Source organism: Hydra vulgaris, chromosome 06 (genome assembly GCF_038396675.1).
Source record: "Hydra vulgaris chromosome 06, alternate assembly HydraT2T_AEP".
Classification (NCBI taxonomy): domain Eukaryota; kingdom Metazoa; phylum Cnidaria; class Hydrozoa; order Anthoathecata; family Hydridae; genus Hydra; species Hydra vulgaris.
The window spans coordinates 52,247,501-52,267,500 of NC_088925.1; the positions used below are offsets into that span (position 1 = coordinate 52,247,501).

The 20,000-nt window shown below is 26.4% G+C and overlaps 1 protein-coding gene across 1 annotated transcript in view; it reads right to left on the reverse strand.

Moving 5' to 3' along the window:
• LOC100202579 (islet cell autoantigen 1) overlaps positions 1-19,810 on the reverse strand; it is a 31,792-nt gene extending 11,982 nt beyond the window's left edge. The window contains exons 1-3 of the mRNA XM_065800435.1: positions 19,720-19,810; positions 7,906-8,125; positions 4,211-4,283 (exon numbers count right to left, since the gene is read on the reverse strand). Coding sequence (XP_065656507.1) covers positions 4,211-4,283; positions 7,906-8,125; positions 19,720-19,739 — 313 coding nt within the window. The 5' untranslated portion in view covers positions 19,740-19,810. The remainder of the gene's footprint in view (positions 1-4,210; positions 4,284-7,905; positions 8,126-19,719) is intronic.
• Between the last annotated feature and the right edge of the window lie 190 nt (positions 19,811-20,000).

The window sequence follows — 20,000 nt, forward strand, 5'->3', positions numbered from 1 at the left end:
ATTCCAAAGATTCACCAAAAAAAGGAGAAGAATAACAGATGATAACATCACATTACAGAAAATCACCATTTGAATCTTCTGAAAAATCAAAAAAGTTATAAGAACAATAAAAAGTGCATTAGGAAAGGGTAAAAATAAAAGGGTTAAAAGTTTAAATGTTTAAAAGTTTAACTCGGAATGTTATGTTTATAATGGATTATGGAGTAAGGCTGCAAAAGGAGAGAAGTAGGGTCAATGTTTAAATTCTACAACTTTGGCTCATTTAGACTGTTGTTCATTTTAAAATACTGGTGAAGCAATATGTGATATGTGACTAGTGACAATGAGTTTGATTATATGACTCACTAGTGACAGTTTAATTATAGCTGTATTTTATTATAAAACTTTTATCTAAACCCATAGATCATCCTAGTCTAAAAATCCAGAAAATTGTTTGGATAAAATATCCAGAAAAAATCTGGAAACTGTTTTCCCTTATTTTCTTTTTAATTTTGCTTTAGCTAAGTTGTTTTTAACTTTTTTTGACACTTTTCATAATTTTTGAGTGAAAAAGCTTTTTCTATGAGTGAAAAAATTTTTTCTATGAGTGAAAAAGCTTAAAAAACAAATATATTATATAAAAATATACCTAAACTTGCATGTATTGAAATTGTTTTTGATATCCAGAAAAACAAAAAGTTGAAAAAAATATCCGGAATTTCGGAAATATTCGGAAAAAGATAATCCCTGTAAACCTCTTAAAGATATGTTTTGTTTACCACTATTTAAAAAAATTACTAAAATTTTTTTTTAATTGAAAAATACCAAGTTCTTTTTTCAAAATTTGTTAGACAGCCTGTATTAGATAAATTAGTGATTAAGTGTCACATTTTGCCCCTCGTTATCCTACTAAAAATATAAAAAGAAATTTTATTGGAAGAGAAAAAAAATAATAATAATAAACTTAAAAAAATAAAATCCTTTAAAAGGTTTAAAAAAAATTTTAAAAAAGGTATAGGTATCCATGTTACGTATTCTAAACATAATTATAAATGGTTAGGTTTAATTACTATTTTTTTTTTTAATACAAGTAGCGCTTTAATAAACGTGTAAAGAAAAATCTTCAATTACAGTATAAAAAATAATGATTTAAAAAAAAGTTTTGACAGAACTATTTATTTAATAAATATGTTATTATTTAACTAGCAAGTTTTTCTTGGAAAAAATATGTTTACATAAATAAATAAAAATTATCTAAAATTCTCATTGATAATTTAAATAAAATGTGTTTATTGTTAGAAGTAATTTGTTATTATTTGAAAGCATTTCACATAATATATAAATACATTTAATTTAAAGTTATTTTGAAATATTGAAGTTATCATAAAAAATATTTTAAATGAAAAATAATTTATTATATATAATATTCTTTGACAATTTAAATGAACATTTTGATAAAACAATAAACACTGATTGAAAGTAATTTGTTAATTTATTTAAATGAGTTTCGTGTAGTATAAATCATTAGAAAAAATCAAAGTTTCGAAGTTATTTATTTTAAACTTTAACTATAAACATCTAAAATAATTTCTTTTTTTAATTTAACACTTTAATAATAAAATATTCAAGAGCATTTCTTTAATAATTTAATTTCTTTAAATAATTAATTTTAAGTTTTATTTTTATTATTTTAGAGTTTATTAGGTTTTTTTAATTTTATTTTCTATTTAATTAATTGTTACTTTTTTTTATGTTTAGCTTAATTTTTTTCCTTAAACTTTTGAAACACTTAATATTTCAAAACCTAAAAACAGCTATGGTCAACTTGACCATCTATTAACAGAGGTGTTCTCCTACTTATTAGCAGGGGTCAAAAAGGTGCTGGACATCGTTGCCCCCTGGACCATTCTTTAGACCCACTTAAGAAGGGCAAAAAACCATTGTTCATTTTGTCAGAAAAAATGAACAATAGTTGGTTGCCCCCTTTGAACAAGTATCAAAAAAAGACCTGAGAGGACGCATGTTCGGCACTTATTTCGACCCCTGATTAGCCCTTACTCAAATTTTGGTCACTTTCCCCGAAACTATAAAGTAAAAAGCTAAATTCCATTTAAAATCATTTAAAATCAAATTGAGGAATTTTATGAACTATTTATAACTTACATTACAGAATTGGCTATCAATAACAATCCAACATGTTATATTAGTATGAATATAAGTTTGAAATTAAATATTTTATAAACTAAAAGTGATTAGTTCCTAAGTTTTTTTTTTATTGACATAAATCAAATAATCACAATATAAATTTGTTATAAAGTAATAAAATAATCACAATATAAATTTGTTATAAAGTAATAAAATAATCACAATATAAATTTGTTATAAAGTAATAAAATAATCACAATATAAATTTGTTATAAAGTAATAAAATAATCACAATATAAATTTGTTATAAAGTAATAAAAATTAAAAAAATTAAAAACTAAAATATTGAAATTAAAGTAAGTGTTCATTTGTATCAAAAAAAAATGTGGCCAAAATAAACTAACCATAAAAACAAAATTAACAAAACTTAATAGAAAAATACTTACAAAACATAAAAAAAAAATAATTAACATTTTGTTGACAATCCTTTTGCTTTTAAGCATTCATTGGTATGATTGGTTTACTAAGTTCTGAGTAATCACTTTTGGATGACTATTCAGTAATTTTGTTACTAATTCTTTCAGCTGGTCAAGATCGTTTATTTCAATTCGACCAAGATTGTGGTTTAACCCAGACCACAAGTTCTCAATGTAATTGAGATCTGGACAATTAGCAGGCCAAGTTGTTTTCCTCAAACAATTGTTTGCAAATCTTAGCAGCATGTAGCATTTTCTTGTGGGAAGATTCCCATGTCTTATGGGAAAATGTCAATAGAAGGCATCAAATAATTATCCAATATGTCTAAATATCTTAGAGAATCAAGCCTTTTAACAAATATTTTGAAATGACCAACACCTTCATAGTTCATGCAGACCCAGATGCCTATACTAACTCAGCATTACTTGGTTTTTTCTTAAATCAACTTCAACGTTTATTTTATCTCTATCTTATTGTCTCGTAGACCAAATTTTATGAGCTAAACACCAGGTTTTTCTTGTTTCTAATTTTATATCAATAGACATAGTTTTTCGCAAGCAGCTCGCCACATGTAGTTGTGTTTTTGTAGTACTATTTTAATTGTTTGAGCACTAGCAACAACTCCAGAAGCTTTTTGTCCTTTTCGACTGAGATCAGTAGATGATAAACTTCTATTTTTCTTCACTATGCGAATAAGTGAACTTTCATTTCTTTTATTTGAAATGCTGAGTCTACCAGGACCTAGAAAGTTTTGAATTCTATTGTATCTTTAATAACGGCTAATTATTCTGCTAACGTGTTGTGTTAAAAGTGGCATGTGTTGTGTTAAAAGAGACATGTGTTGTGTTAAAAGTGGCATGTGTTGTGTTAAAAGTGGCATGTGTTGTGTTAAAAGTGACATGTGTTGTGTTAAAAGTGACATGTGTTGTGTTAAAAGTGGCATGTGTTGTGTTAAAAGTGACATGTGTTGTGTTAAAAGTTGCATGTGTTGTGTTAAAAGTGACATGTGTTGTGTTAAAATGTTTTGCAGTTTCTCTCATTAAGATGTTTTGTTCATTCATTACTATGATTTTACATTTTGTTATATTATCAATAATTTTTCCAGTCAAATTGATTGTTTTATTGCTGAAATATTGTAGTTAATTAGATACTGATTTTTCTATTTCATTTTACGCAAATTTTTCAAATATTTATAACAACTTAAATAAAAATTCTCAAATAATTATAAATAGTTTGCAAATTAGTGAAAAGTTTTAATCAAAACCAAAGGAAATTTTGAAGGTGGTTCGAAATATACAGTGGATTGTTAATTTTGGCCGTAATAACTGGTTTAGATTATAATATATATGTCAAAAAAAACACAATTGATATAATATCAATCAAAGTCCAATGATATAAAAAAAAACATGCTGGATTGTTATTAATGGTCAATACTGTTACATTGTCTGAACTTTTTTGTTTATTTTAAACTTTCTCTGAATAATATATATTTTGGAACTTAATAGTCATATTTCTTAATAGCCTGCAAATTACTAATTATGTTAATATATCATCCTCATATAGATTAAATATACACTACTAGAAATACTTTGATGACAGATAATCTAACCGAAAATTCGCGTTTGATAAAACTCAATAGCAGTCATAAGTTGAATACATGTTAACTTTATATGCTGGAATGCCTACAATAAAAAAAAGTATATATATATATATATATATATATATATATATATATATATATATATATATATATATATATATATATATATATATGTATATGTATATGTATATGTATATATATATATATAGATATATATATATATATATATATATATATATATATATATATATATATATATATATATATATATATATATATATATATATATATATAAATTAGTAGAAAATCACTTAACAAAATTTTTTTATTTCTTTCATCAATAAAGACTCACCAGAAAGATTTTTGATGAGCCTTTATCGATGAAACACATATGCTAAATGCACATTGTTAAATGAAAAATTTTTGATAAAATGATTTTTTACTAATTTATTATTACTGTATTTTTAAGAACATTGAGTACTCTATTTTGTAGAATACATTTTATATATTCTTTTATATATTTCAATTGTTTATATATATATATATATATATATATATATATATATATATATATATATATATATATATATATATATATATATATATATATATATATATATAGTTATAGTCAAAAAGATCCAACCACTCATAATTATTATAGATAGTTATAAACACAAAACATGCATACTGACAACTTACTAAACAATCATGCGTTGCAAGGGCGATTATGCAGCAATTAGCCGATAGGAAAATATCTTACATGGTCTTTATATGTTAAAATCATGTGTAAGTGAATCATTATTATATTAGAGAACCACTATAACATTATTTGCTAAATGTACTCAATTACAATTTTTGATGAACGAGGGAATAATAGAAGATATCTATGACAACTGTTCATGATTTTACTACGATATGATATCATTTAGCAAATCAAGTCAACAGATGGAAGATCCAGGAAATTCAGTGAGAGACCAAGTAATACCACTCTAAAAACCGACATGATAAATTTGATAACATGATGCAACTGGCTATGAAGGACATACAGATTTCAAGCTCACAAGCTCAACTGCCTCCTAATGTGTATGTTAATGCATGCACAGCTCAAAGACTACTTCATGCCTTATTTTAAAGTGTAAAACAGTGCTCCAATTATGTACGCGTTAAGCCATTTAACGTACGACATAAGCCGTTTCACTTGAGCCACTTTATGATTTTTTAATATTTAAACAAGTCTAAAGATATCGTTTTGACCGGTAAGATATAAGAACTAATTAACACTATAAAAACCACTTATGAAGTCTGAATGACATTATGTAAAAAAGTTTAAATGACAATTACATTTGATATTAGCACTATTTACAAATGTAATAAGTTAAGAAAAAACAAAGAAATTTGTATTTATGTCAACCTAATTTTTCCATCAAGAAAAAAAAAAGGTGTTATATGACATGTAAAAGGTGTTATATGACGTGTAAAAAAAGAAATCATAAAAAAAAATTTAATAAAAAAAACTTTTTTTTTATCATCTTGCAAGCGCAATAAAATTTATTTAGAATAAAATTTATTTCTTATAACAAACAATAAAAAGAATTACAGATTTAAAAAAAAAAAATATTGTTTTGATATTTTAAAGTTTGTCTTGTTATGATTGATTTTATAAAAAAAAATGAAAAAACATTAATTATTACAAACTTTAAATGACATCTCATTTAAAATTTATTTTTTTATAATTAAATAATATATGGATATAATATCTAGGAATATAACTCTATCATTAATTTTTCAAAACAATATTTCGAGAGTTTAGATTAGACCCTCATTACCAAGAATAAATATAATTGATAACAAGGTTATCTCTTTCAATATATTGTATTGAAAAGAAACTTACTTGATATTTTGTATTGAAAAATTAATAAAAGAGTTATATCTATGGAGGAAGTTTTTTATTTAATTAATTATTACAAGTATTTGTAAGTATTTGCTTGAAGCAATATAGCTCTTGCAATGCCTTTGTTTATATTCATTTTAAAATAAGTTTTATTTTAAAAATAATAGTTTAGAAAAATTATATTTTCAAATAGTTACATCAGCTTTTATATAATCAACAGTTTGTGCAATATCAAAAAAGTGAAAACAGAACCTTCCTTACAATTTAGAAAAAATTTTGATTAACAAAGTTATTTAAATTCCTTGTAAACATGTTGTAACACAGCATCAAAAATGTTAATAAAGCGTACATTTAACTTTTTTGTCATAAGACAAGTGAAAGCGCAATGGTATATATTTTTTAATAAATGGTACTTGCTTTAATAAACTTAAATCTTTGTTTGTCACAAAAAAGTGCTGGTAAAGTAATAAACTTGAGTTGTTTTTTTGTTTTGCATTCATATTTTTCGTTTGTAACATTTTTTATTTTTGCTTAACTTTTTAAAAGTAAAAAATTCATTATTATTTCCAAAGCCACAATTTTAAGAAATAATGAAAAAAAAAAAATTAACATATTTTAACTCATTTATACAAATGTTGAGAATAGAAAGAAATTATTTTATGTTAAATGATAATTAAAAATGTAATATTAAATTTATTAAGTTAATATTAAAAAAAAAAATTGAAACAAAATAGACATTTCACAATATGTACATTTACAAAATAACACTTCCAGATTTGTTTTTCTTTATTAGTAAATTAAACTTGTTTTGCAGTAATTTATTTTATTGCGGTAGTTTAAAAAAAGATAATGTGCATAAATAAATAAAAAAAATAAAGATAATTTTATGACATTGAATTCACAAAAAGCTAATATGTTAAGCCCTTTTTATTTAAAACAACACCTTTATTCTTTGATCATATTGAGTTGCATAAGAGTCAAAATTTTCACAAAAATATTTTTGCAATTGCCTCATATTTCGCAAAGAATACAAGGATTGAACTTTTAAAATACCATCTCAGACAAAGCGCAAGTTAAGCAGTTCATGCAAAGTTAAAACTCATGCTCCAATTCCAATACATTGAATATTTTGTAAAGCGAAATTTCCAACTTATGATTTAGGGTGCAACTGCTGCACCCTAAATCATAAGTTGGAAATTTTGCTTTACAAAATATTCAATTTTTATGCACATGGCAACTTGCTGTCAGGAAAAAAATTTCAAGGCATAAGTCCAAGGAAATGCTGTTGATAATCTTGCGCTGAGGCCAGACATAACATCCGATTCAAACTACATCAAAAGCTGTTGATTAAAATTGAAAGCAGAGTTTCTAAACAGAACCCAACTTTACTAGCAGATTTGAAAAAAGCCATAATATAAGTGGGTGTCATAAAATAATACAATAATACTGTGAGTCTCTTGTTGCTTTAATGTCACAAAGAATAGAGAATAAAAGTTTAAAGGGTCCATACAAAGTACTAAAAAATGTTTTATACTGTGACTTCATTATTCTTTTATATTCATGTAAATTTTTTTTGAATAAAACATTTTCTGGTAGTAAATCTGTACTGTCCAAAAACGATTTTTTGCTACAAATATTTGTGGCTAGATCTTTTTGGCCTTAACTGTGTTTATGTTTATTAATTAATGCAATTAAAGCTATTAATGTAAATTAATGTATTTTAACTTATATTTAGATCAGTAAAAAATACTTAAAACTAATTCATAAAGTGCATCAAAATTTGAAAAAAAAAAAAGCAAAAAAAAAAAATTACTTCTAGACGTGAGTCAACCTCTGCATCACCAGCAATAACAAACTCATCCTGACCTTTTCCTAATTTTTCAATAACTTTCTGCTTTGACTTCCAATATTTTTGTTCCAACTTACCTTTAATTGAAGATTCATTTTGCCCAGATTGTAAACTCCTGTAATTTTGACCATACCTGTAATTGTTTATGTCTTCCTCATCTTGAAAAGGTTGTGGATCATAATAACTAACAAATAAGATAAGATATAGTTAATATCACTATTAAAATAATACAGTTTTAATTATTATTATTATTATTAAAAATTGTAATGAATATTTTTTTTAATATTAAATAAACAGGGGTCATTATTTTGTCAAAGAGGCTCTGATTTTTACTTATTTTTTTGTTTTGTTGTTACACCCCCTCTCTAAACCTTATAACTTCAACAACTGTGTAAAGAAACAAACAAGGCAACTGTGCAAAGTACAAAAAAAGCATAGTAATTCCAGGGATTTAAGTGTGGAATATAGAACAGGATAAAGATTAACTCATGCTTTCATCTTTTTTAGTACCTTTATAAAATAGTTATAGTTTATATTAATAACTTTTTCAAAGTGCCTAAAATGCATTGAACAAAATGCATTTTTAGGTTGACAGGTCTATAACTACAGCCTTATTTAGCAGTTCAGTCTAATTTACAGCAGAATTTAATCAAATTTGCCACAACCACGATAAATATAAAAATTATAAAAAAGTAACCTTGTTAACTGTAGTGATCCTCTTGGTTTTAAGGAAGTGAATAACAAAAAAAAATTTTTTACTGCAGAACCTAATTAAATTTACAACAATTATTTATCTTTAAATGTTTTAAAAAGTGCATAAGAAAAGCAGGAAAAAAGTCAAGGTTAATTGAACATTTTCCTAAAAACAGATTTTTTTCTGAAAATAACAAAGGGTGCAAGAAACATCATAACATAGTTTAAGAACCTATAGAATATGTACTAAAACGATAGAAATAAATTATTCTTTAATTTGAATTCATAAAAGAATTTATATTAATATTAATACATATTTAACATTTATTTAATAGTCCTTTTTAATTTATATCTGAAAACATTCAATTAAAATGTTACAAATGTATTAATCTTTCATTAAAACCGTGAGTGCATTATAAACCAGACACTAAAGTAGCTTTTAAAATGTATGATAATACATTTTATAAACAATATATACAACAAGTGTGAAACTTATATAATAAGTATGAATAACTGCATTTTAAGTCATTTTCAAAACATACCTCCTTTTTTAGTAATCTAATATATTATAATGATTTTTTTGCTGAATTCGCAGTAGGTGTGAAATCAACCCTAGTTAAACAATTTTTTTTTAATTTAAAAAACTTTAAATTAAATATGATTTAAAAAAAAAAGATTTAACTTTGAAGGAATGTAAAATGCAATATTTTTTATAAAAATAATTTTTTTTTTTCCTATTGTTTGTAAACTCATGCAATCTTTAAAGTTTACATCATACATTATAATGTGTGAAAGTGACCAAAAAAACTTCATTTTTTTTTATTTTAAGTAAGAAGAAGCTTTTTTGTTTAAGTTTTTTTCACAAATAAAAATAAATTTTTTTGTTTCTTGTTCAACATCTTATGACTTAATTTCTATTTATAAACATAAATTATGTTTACAGATAACTTATTGGTAACATTTCTATCTACAATTTCATTAAATAAACAAATTAAAAAAAAAAAAATAATAAGTTATGATAAAGCAAACAAAAGATTAAATGTATAAAACTGTTTAAAGAAATGAATAATAAGGAAATTTAATCTTCAAATACCAAATTTTGATTTCATTTTCAATTTTTGTTATAGTTTATTGTTTAAATGATTTTTAATGATATTTAAAATCAAATTTAATTATGTGGCACTTTAAAATACTGTAACGATACAATATAACTTTTAACAATATAAAAGTATAGACTAAGTTAAGTTACATTTTTACAATGAATTCTCGTTACAAGGCCTGAATATTGTCAAACCATTAATTGATAGATCACATGTGAAAGGCCTAATTAAGAAGCATTATGCCATGTGAATTTTACATACAATATTGTAATTTCACCTATGCGTTAAGCCCTTTACATTACGCAAAAAAAAAAATTTTTAATTAGAATATTTACACAGTTGTTTGAATTAGTTTATGCAGAAAACAGTAATTAGTTTTAGTTTTTTATTGCGGTACTTTAAAATACGCAGTTATATTTAAAATACGCAGTTAAAATATGCAACTTTTAATGTAAATATGAATATTGAGTAAAGCTACATTAACTTACATTACATTTTCCGTTACACAACAAAATCTCATAACAAGGTCTGATATTGAGAATTTTACCTTTTAACATATATGCTGCTCCAATAGAAAAACAGTTGCACTATCTGGAATTACTTGGTTTAAATTCTCTCTTATAAACATAATTAGCATTGCAAATGTGGAAAAGCTTTCCTATTGGTTGAGCTTAACTTAAATGTAGAAAAGCTTTCCTATCTGTTGAGTTTAAATTAAATGTATTTATTGTACATTACTTAAAATTATTAATTTTTATTTAAAAGTAACCTAAGATTTTTATTAATAAAAAAATTGAAAGAACATAATTGCTACTATTTAATTCAAAGTTAAATAAAAATTTTTTAAATAAAAACTATTTTATCAGTATACATGTATTTAGTAGTCACTGTCTAAACATTAAAAATGCTTTAAACTTGAAACTTTTTACGTTACAATAACAATTTTTACACCATTATCTTTTATTAAAATAATAATTTTTAACAACTTAAATAATTTTAAATAAAACAGTTTTAGTGTAACTAAAGCAGTATACACAGAGGTATTTTGACATGTTCAGATAAAATGTCTAGAAAATATGTCAAATCACTTAAAATGCTATAACCAAAGGGAACGGTCAGTTTTTTGAGTTTGAATTGATTAATGAAATAAACACAACAAAACATAACAAAAGCACAACAAAACAAATGGAAAAACTATGAAAATACAAGACAAAGATTTTTCATGTTATCCTTAAAACAATAATAATCAAATATTGTGTTTATATAATATCTATACAAGTTGTATAATATTGTATTATATTGTAAAACCTGAAAAGTAAAAAGTAAATATAATTATAATTCAAATTTAACTCTAAATTAATAGGGTTTACAATCAAGATATCTGATTATCTGGATAATTTTTGACGACAAACTATTTTTTGATTCCTGATTCATAAAATATTCAACATTATATTTATTTTTAGCTCTAGTTCTGTTAGAGTATTAAAAAAGAATGTTAGAACTAGTTCTAAATCAAGAAAAAAAATACCTTTGCTAAAAAAACTTTGTTAAAAGTCACGGCCAGATTCTAAATTCATTTGTATATTATGTTTGAAAAATGGAAATGATTTAAGGTGCGTTCAATAAAACAAGTCCAAAGCAAAGGGAAAATTTTGACAATCTTATCAAAAAGTACTTATAAAAGCAACTCTGTTTACAACCATCATCTGCCTGAAATGTTTTTCTAAGTGCAGAAAAAATCTGTTAAGTTTAGATAAAGTAGATTCAAAAAACTTTTTATGCACCAATAAAATCACTAAGTGTGTACTAAGTGTGTGTGTGTATATATATATATATATATATATATATATATATATATATATATATATATATATATATATATATATATATATATATATATATATATATATATATATATATATATATATATATATATATATATATATATATATATATATATATATATATATATATATAAAAGGGTGGCCATTAAAATATCTTTTTTTAAATGTCTATTCTCAACCTCTATAATAAAGTAATACTAGAATTAAAATAATTTCAAAAAAAAAATTTTTTTAGAGGTAGCTCAAGACCCTTAAACATCAGACAGGTCCATATAATTATCAAAAAATGGGTTCTTCAAAAGTATATCATGTTGGGTCTCAAAAGAAGCGAAATTATATTAAAATTTTAAAAATAATCATCATTTTATAAAAAAAAATTTTAGATTTCACTGCTTAGAAAATGCCATTTTCAAACTAAAAATTAAAAGTAAGCATTGTTACAAAATTTTTTTATTATAATTTGTTTTTCTCAATGTTTTTTTCCAAAATGATGATTATTTTTAAAACTTTTTTATATAAAACATTTAGAGAGTGAGAGCAGACATTTAAAAAAAAATGGCCTACCTTATATATATATATTTTAATGGCCTACCTTATATATATATATATATATATATATATATATATATATATATATATATATATATATATATATATATATATATATATATATATATATATATATATATATATATATATATATATATATATATATATATATATATATATATATAAAGAGAGAGAGAGAGAGAGAGCTCGAAATAGCTGCTGAATATTGTCTGGCACTTTTCCGGTGAGAACAACATCTACTAGTCATATTGCCTGACCTATATTTTGTATGCATTTATTTTATAATCATTTTAGTTGTTCCAAAATTTTTAGTAAATTCAGTATAGTATATTAACTTTATTTTTTGAACTTTAAATTTATACTTTATTATTTATTTAATTTTATGTCCGATGGCTTTTATAAATTTTAAACAAACATTTTAACTTTATAAACCCCTTTTAAATTTATATTTAAAAGGCTATCTGCTATCTAATTGTATTCTAAATAATTTTTTTTTAATATTTTTATCTGCTATTTTCCACAACTTGTATCAATTTTGGTAGTGGAAAATAACAAACACCCTAACTAAAAAGAAAATAAAAACAGTAAAATACTTTGGTATATTATTTTTTTAATAAAATTTTTCTTTTTTTCTTTTTCAATTTTTTTTATTTTATTTAGATTTTCTATTTCGTATTCATTTCCTTTCTTCGAATCTAGCTCTTTTATTCTCTGTAGTTTCTTGTAGTATTTTTTTGCCACAAATTCTTTAAGCGCTTACTATATAAAAACTAAAAAATTACTTTAAACATGGATAAACAAGGCGTGCGACTACACATGCTTCCAGCTTCCAGAAAAGGCTTGTAAGTATGTAATATTTCTTTACATTTGCTAGCATATTTGTTATATTCTTTTTTGTGTGTAATGCTTTTAGTATTTGACCATCTTTTCCATAAAAATGCTTTACGATTTAACACTTTCCTGATAAACCTTGGGTAATGATTTATTTTTTTGTAAAGATTAATCTTTTTAATTGGAGCAAGTCGATTAATACCATTGCATAAATATTTCGAGAAAATAATCCAAAAATCTTCAACTGTGAAAACTAAGTAAAACTCAAAGTCCCAATTGATATTTAGTAAAAATATTTTTTATTTACTGATCAAGATCATTTATATTAATGGAGAAGTAGACTGTGTTATGGTCACTAGTGCTGAAAGGACATTCAATAGAAATTAGACTAAATAAGGAGACATTATTTGAAAATACAAGGTCTAGAATATTGTTTTAACGAATAGGTTTCAGTACAAATTGGTGCAAACCAAGGCTATTGACTATAATTGATACATAATTTAGCCAGTCCATTTTAGGAAAATTAAAGTAACCAACAATAACAAATTGAGATACAGAGTGGTACAGTTCAAATATGAGGTCATAGCATATGTTTTATACATATTTTTGATGCAGCCTTGAAACATATTTACAAGGAATTTAATTTCTAGTAAAAATAAAAATTTAATGTATAGAATCCCCCCTTCCCCCCCCCCTTCCTCCTGAAAAAAATAAAGCGATAAAAATGATACTACCATTAATTCTTGTCTTGACAAGAAGCCAATACTTTCTGATTGCTTGGAGGGGACATTTAAGCTTGAAAACAATCTCACTTCTTTTACAGCATGGGGCTCACAGTGGCTGGTGAAATTTAATTCAATTTTTTTCAACCAATCATTACCACAATAATTTAGATCTTCTGTATTTATGAACAGTAATGTACTCAATGAGTCATCTACTCTTTATCTTCTAGGATTAAGTTCCAATCTTTCTTGGAAACCATATATCAACTCAGTTGCAAAATTAGCGTCTGCTAAAGTTGCTTCTCTTTATCGAGCTCGACACTTTCTTTCTCCGGATTCTGTTCTATATCTCCATAAATCTCAAATCCGGCCTTGTATGGAATACTGTTGCCATATCTGGGGCAGATCTTCTAATGATGCCCTTTCTCATTTAGACAAGGTGCAAAAACACATTGTAAACATAATTAGACCTGCTCTTGCAGCAACCTCCAACCAATAATTCACATTGTTAAATATTATAACTACAATGGTAAAGACTAAAATTATTATTAACTATTAAATAACTATTAAATAGTGTACTGAGTAGTATCTGTGCTTTGAGTCAAGTTTTTTAACATATTTAAAAATTACCTAAGTACCAAAAACTATAAAACACAAAAACATCATCATCACCAAGTTCTCTAAACCTATCTTTCACTAATATTTGTGGTCTTCAAAGTAACTTTAGTTCTGTTGAGTCTTATCTCTTGCAAAGTTCACCAGAACTAATTGGTCTTGAGAGAGACTAATTTGAGTTCAGTTGTCTCATTTCGTGATCTTAGTGTTGATGGTTATCTTCCTTTAATTTGTAATAACTTCAATAGTCACATATTTGGCCAGGGCATTTACATTTGTAAGAGTTCACCTATTTGTTAGGAAACTAGGTTTGAATTCATAGACTATTCTTGTATGTACTTTCATTTAGCACCACTTCAGTCTATCGTCTTTCTCTTTGTTCTACATCACTCTCCTTCATCATAAGACTGCATTCTTCTCAATGTTATTTTTAATCAAATTGACCAAGCCCTCTCTCTTTATCCATCAGCTAATAGTGTTGTTGTTGGTAACTTTAATACTCATCACACTGAATAGCTTGGCTCTATTGTCAGTGACTCTGCAGGCATTAAAGCCCACAACTTTTACCTTTCTTAATCCCTAACTAAAATAGTCAACTTTCCAACTCGCTTTCCAGTCAACCCTAATCATTTACTTTCTCTACTCGACTTATGTCTTGTTTCTGATCCTAGTCAATGCTCAGTTTCTCCACATTCACCCTTAGGTGATTTGGATCACAGTTTGATCTCCCTAAAAATATTATCTCATTTTTCTTCAACATCAGAATCCCCCTATCATCGTACCTCTTACAACTACTTTAATGCTGACTGGGACTCTTTCCATGATTTTCTTTAACGGTACTTGGGTAGTAATCTTTCATCTTCCAGCTGATAAATGTGCTTCTTACATAACTTCTTGGATTCAGGCTGACATGGAATCTTTTATTCCCTCTTGACAATTCAAACCTCACTCTTCTCCTTGGTTCACCTCACATTGTGCTGCTGCAACTTCCGATTGAAACTTACTTCCATATCTATCAGCAAAAGGATTCTCCAGAAAACAGGTGTATGTCTACTATTGCTAGAAATCATTATAAAAAAGTTTTGTCTAATGCCAAAGCCGGCTATTCTCAGGTCATGTAATCTCATATTTCATCTCAAAAATTAGACTATCATGACTTCTGGAGAATCTTTAACAGTATCAATAATAAGGACAATATCAATAATGACAAATCTGTTATTCCACCTCTCTTGTACAGTTCAGATTTTGTCACCTCACCTAAACTAAAGCTGAATCGTTTGCCAAGAACTTCTCATCGATATCATCTCTCTATTCCACTAGTTGTGTTCTACCTGATATAGCCGACAAACAGGTTGATCCATTGCTTGACATTTGTATCACTCCAGCTTATGTATCCAAAGTGATTTCTTGCTTAGACTCTTCTACAGCTTGTGGTCTGGACAACATACCTATTATGGTCTTGCAGAAAGTGTTTTTGGAGCTGTTGTCTGTACTTTTAAAATTATTAAACAAGTGCTTATTGGAGTCTTGCTTTCTGGCATGCTGGAAAGTGGCATCTGTTGTCTCTACTTTTAAAAGTACATAATCATAAGCAAGGTTTTTTAATCTTTTATTAACAAACACTTAATCTCTCATCTTGAATCTCATAACATACTTTCTGATCATCAATATGGATTTGGATCTTCTCATTCTACAGCTGATTTGCTAACAGCAAAAACTGATAGATTTTATTGTGCATTAGATAGAGGTGAAGAGGCTAAGGCTATCACTCTTGACATTTCTAAAGCTTTTGATAAAGTTTGACATGTCTTATGGTGTATCTGGTAACATCTTAAAGATTATTAAATCCTTTCTTTTCAATCGTAGTATAAAAGTTGTCCTTGATGGACAACACTCTTTTTCATATCCTGTAACTTCAGGGGTTCCTCAAGGTTCTATCCTTGGTCCTATACTCTTTTTAATTTACATTAATGATCTTCCAGATATTCTTACATCTAAGGAGGCATTGTTCGCTGATGATACTACCATTAATTCTTGTCTTGATAAGAAGCCAATACTCTCTGATTGCTTGATGGGGGCATTTGAGCTTGAAAAGGATCTCACTTCTGCAACCACATGGGACTCACAGTGGCTGGTGAAATTTAGTTCAGATGAAACTCAATTTTTTTCAACCAATCGTTACCACAATAATTTAGATCTTCCTATATTCATGAACAGCGATGTACTCAATGAGTCATCTACTCTTCATCTTCTAGGATTAACTCTTATTTCCAATCTTTCTTGAAAACCATATATCAAATCAGTTGCAAAACTAGCATCTGCTAAGGTAAACTCTTTATCGAGCACGTCACTTTCTTATTTCGGATTCTATTCTCTATCTCTATAAGTCTCAAATCCGGCCTTATATGGAATACTGTTGCCATATCTGGGGCAGATCTTCTAATGATGTCCTTTCTCTTTTAGACAAGGTGCAAAAACGTATTGTAAACATAGTTGGACCTGCTCTTGCAGCCAACCTCCAACCATTATCACATCCTCGTAATGTTGCTTCTCTCTTTTCTACAAATACTATAATGGGCACTGCTCTAAAGTGCTAGCGTCTCTTGTGCCATTTACTAAAACTCATTCTCATGTTACTCGCCATTTAATTAAGTCTCATCCTTTTTCTATGACTATTGCTAAGTGCTCCAAAAACTCTTATTCCACTAGTTTTTCCCTCAAACATCAGTTTTTTGGAATTCGTTTCCTTTATCTTGCTTTCTTGATTCATATAGTTTGCAATCTTTTAAGTCGCCTGTCAATCATTATCTTGCTCTATAAACTTCCTCTTTTCTCTTCCAGATATTGGAAAAAAAAAAAAAGGTTGAATCTTGTAAATGACCAGGGTTGATATTTAGCCGGGGCCGGGTTTGTGCTGCATAAACATTTATACATCCTAAAGTATATCTTTTTAATTCAAAATTAATGTTATACTTTGTATTTATATGTATATATAAACATCATTATGATCAACATGATCATTATAACCATCATAATCATCATTACTATCATAATCATCATCATCACCATCATCATCATCATCATCATCATCATCATCATCATCATCATCATCATCATCATCATCATCATCATCATCATCATCATCATCATCACCATATCATCATCATCATCATCATCATCACCATATCATCATCATCATCATCATCATCATCATCATCATCATCATCATCACCATATCATCATCATCACTATCTTCTTCTTCTCTTTCAGCAAATACTATATAAATACTATAGTTTATATAAATATGAAAGGATATTGTATGCCAGCATCTAATTAAATAGCAAACATATATGTTTATGTCCATAATATGTATGCATAAAGCGCATCTCAGAATCTTTTATTCCTTCTGGACTAACAGTTTGGAAGCTTTTATTCCTACACTTCAATTTTAAGTCAAACCTCATTTTACTCCATATTTTTCACCATCTTGAGCAGTTGCTTTATTAATCATTTATTTTATCTTTTTTACAAGAACATCTCTCTTAAGAACAAATGTCCTTTTATTATTCCAAGAAGCCAATGTAAAAAGGTCCCGTCTGATGTTAAGCTCTGTTATTCTCAGTTTACTAAATCTTGTATCTTATATCAGAAGTTAAGTTCTAGTGACTTTTGGTAAGTCTTTAACAATGTCATTAACTAAAGTCTAACATTTAATCTTAGTAATTATATAATATTTATTATTTAAATTTATGATAATTTTAAAATAATTTTAAAATGTAGATAAGAAACAATACAGGAGCAAAGATTTAATGGTACCACAAGATACCTTGTGGCACCCTTAAATCTTTGCTCCTGTATTGTTTCTTATCTACAATATCGATCTTTATAAAAATTTAACATCTAAAGTGGCTTTATTTGTTGACGACTCAACATTATACTCTTGTCTTGAAAAAAATCTTCACTTTTTGATTGCTTAGAATAAGCAGCTGATTTTTAATATGATCTCTCTAGCCTAAGGCTTGCTGTGGCTTATGGATTTAAATTCTGAACTTTTAATCTGAAATTTTTTTAGACAACAAAAACCATTTATTTACCACAAAAAAATATTGCAATAATGTTGGTATTCCTATATTAATGAATAACAATCCTCTTACTCTCAGACAAAGTCTAAAAGCACATTGCAAATGTAATGCGGCCGTGGTGTAGTGGTAGAGCGCTCACATCTTAAGCAAGAGGTACAGAGTTTGATCCTTACCTTGTTTTTCTGCGCAGCAGCCTTGGTTGTCAAGATTCATGTTTTCCCAACCAGGTCCTTAGTGTCAAGGTTTCGGAGTTATATAATTGAGAGAGGGTTATAACCACAATTAAGTAGCCTCCTCGTCTGTAGTGACGTTTTCAGCCTTGGGGAGGTGAATTAACATAAAAAAAAAAAAAAAATTAGACCTGCTTTATCTGCCAAGCTTAAGCCACTCTTCCATTGTTGTAAGGTTGTATTTCTTTCTTTTTTCTACAAATAGTAGACCAAAACTCATTCTTGCTTGTTTCTTATTCAACAAGTTGCATCCTTTTACTGTATCTGTCCCTTTATGCTATAAAAACTTTTATTAATCCAGTTTTTTTTCCTTGCACATCAAAAAAACCTTATAACTATTAGCCATCTTCATGTTTTTCTTTTATATACAACCTACAACTTTTCAAGCCTTCAGTTGACCATTTCCTAGTATTCTCTATTTTAAAGTAACTCATAACTTAATCGTGGTTGCTTGCAATCTTGTTGGAAGTAAATTAGAGTTTGAAAATATATAAATATATGCGAGTATTTAATAAATAGTAAACGTAAGCATAAAATTATAATATATAAAGTATTATAAATTTTTTTCTAGCCCCGGCTATCAACCCCTGCAAAATCATATAGTTTAGCCAGGGCCAGGTTTGAAAAAAGTCTCATTTTTAGCTAGGGCCCCGGTCACTTACTAGTTGAATGTGCTAGTATTTCTAAAATCATTTTATTTAAAATGAAACAAAGATTATAAAAACTAAATTTAAACATTATTTGTTGATTTTAACATATGAAGAGTTTTATTGACTGCTTATCTGATACCCAGCGGTTTTCAAAAATCTAAAAACCGAATCCAGCAGCTATTAACATACCGGATTTTCAGAAACTCTAGACCACATAGTCAACAAAGTAAACTACGAAAAAGACTGTAGCAAATAGAAATTAATGCTGTTCATTGACACTTATCATGCTGATGACAATTATGTATTAATGTCTAACCTGGCATCACATTATGGCAAAACCATGAGAGAACATTACAAAGCCTTTGTCAAAAAAGTTGATATGTATAAATATTATATTTGATTATACTAAATATGTTGAATTTTAAAAAATAAAAAACATACCTTCTACCATTGCCATACATTCTTGTTCAATATCTTATTCACCATATAGGTAATGTCATATTTTATGTACAAAATTTTGCTATATAAATATATTCAGGTATGTACGTATGTATGTATTTATATTTATATATATATATATATATATATATATATATATATATATATATATATATATATATAATATATATAAACAGTTTTTAAATTGTATTCTACAAAATAGAATGCTCAATATCCTTAAAAGAAAAGAGCAATAAATTAATAGAAAATCACTTAACAAAAAC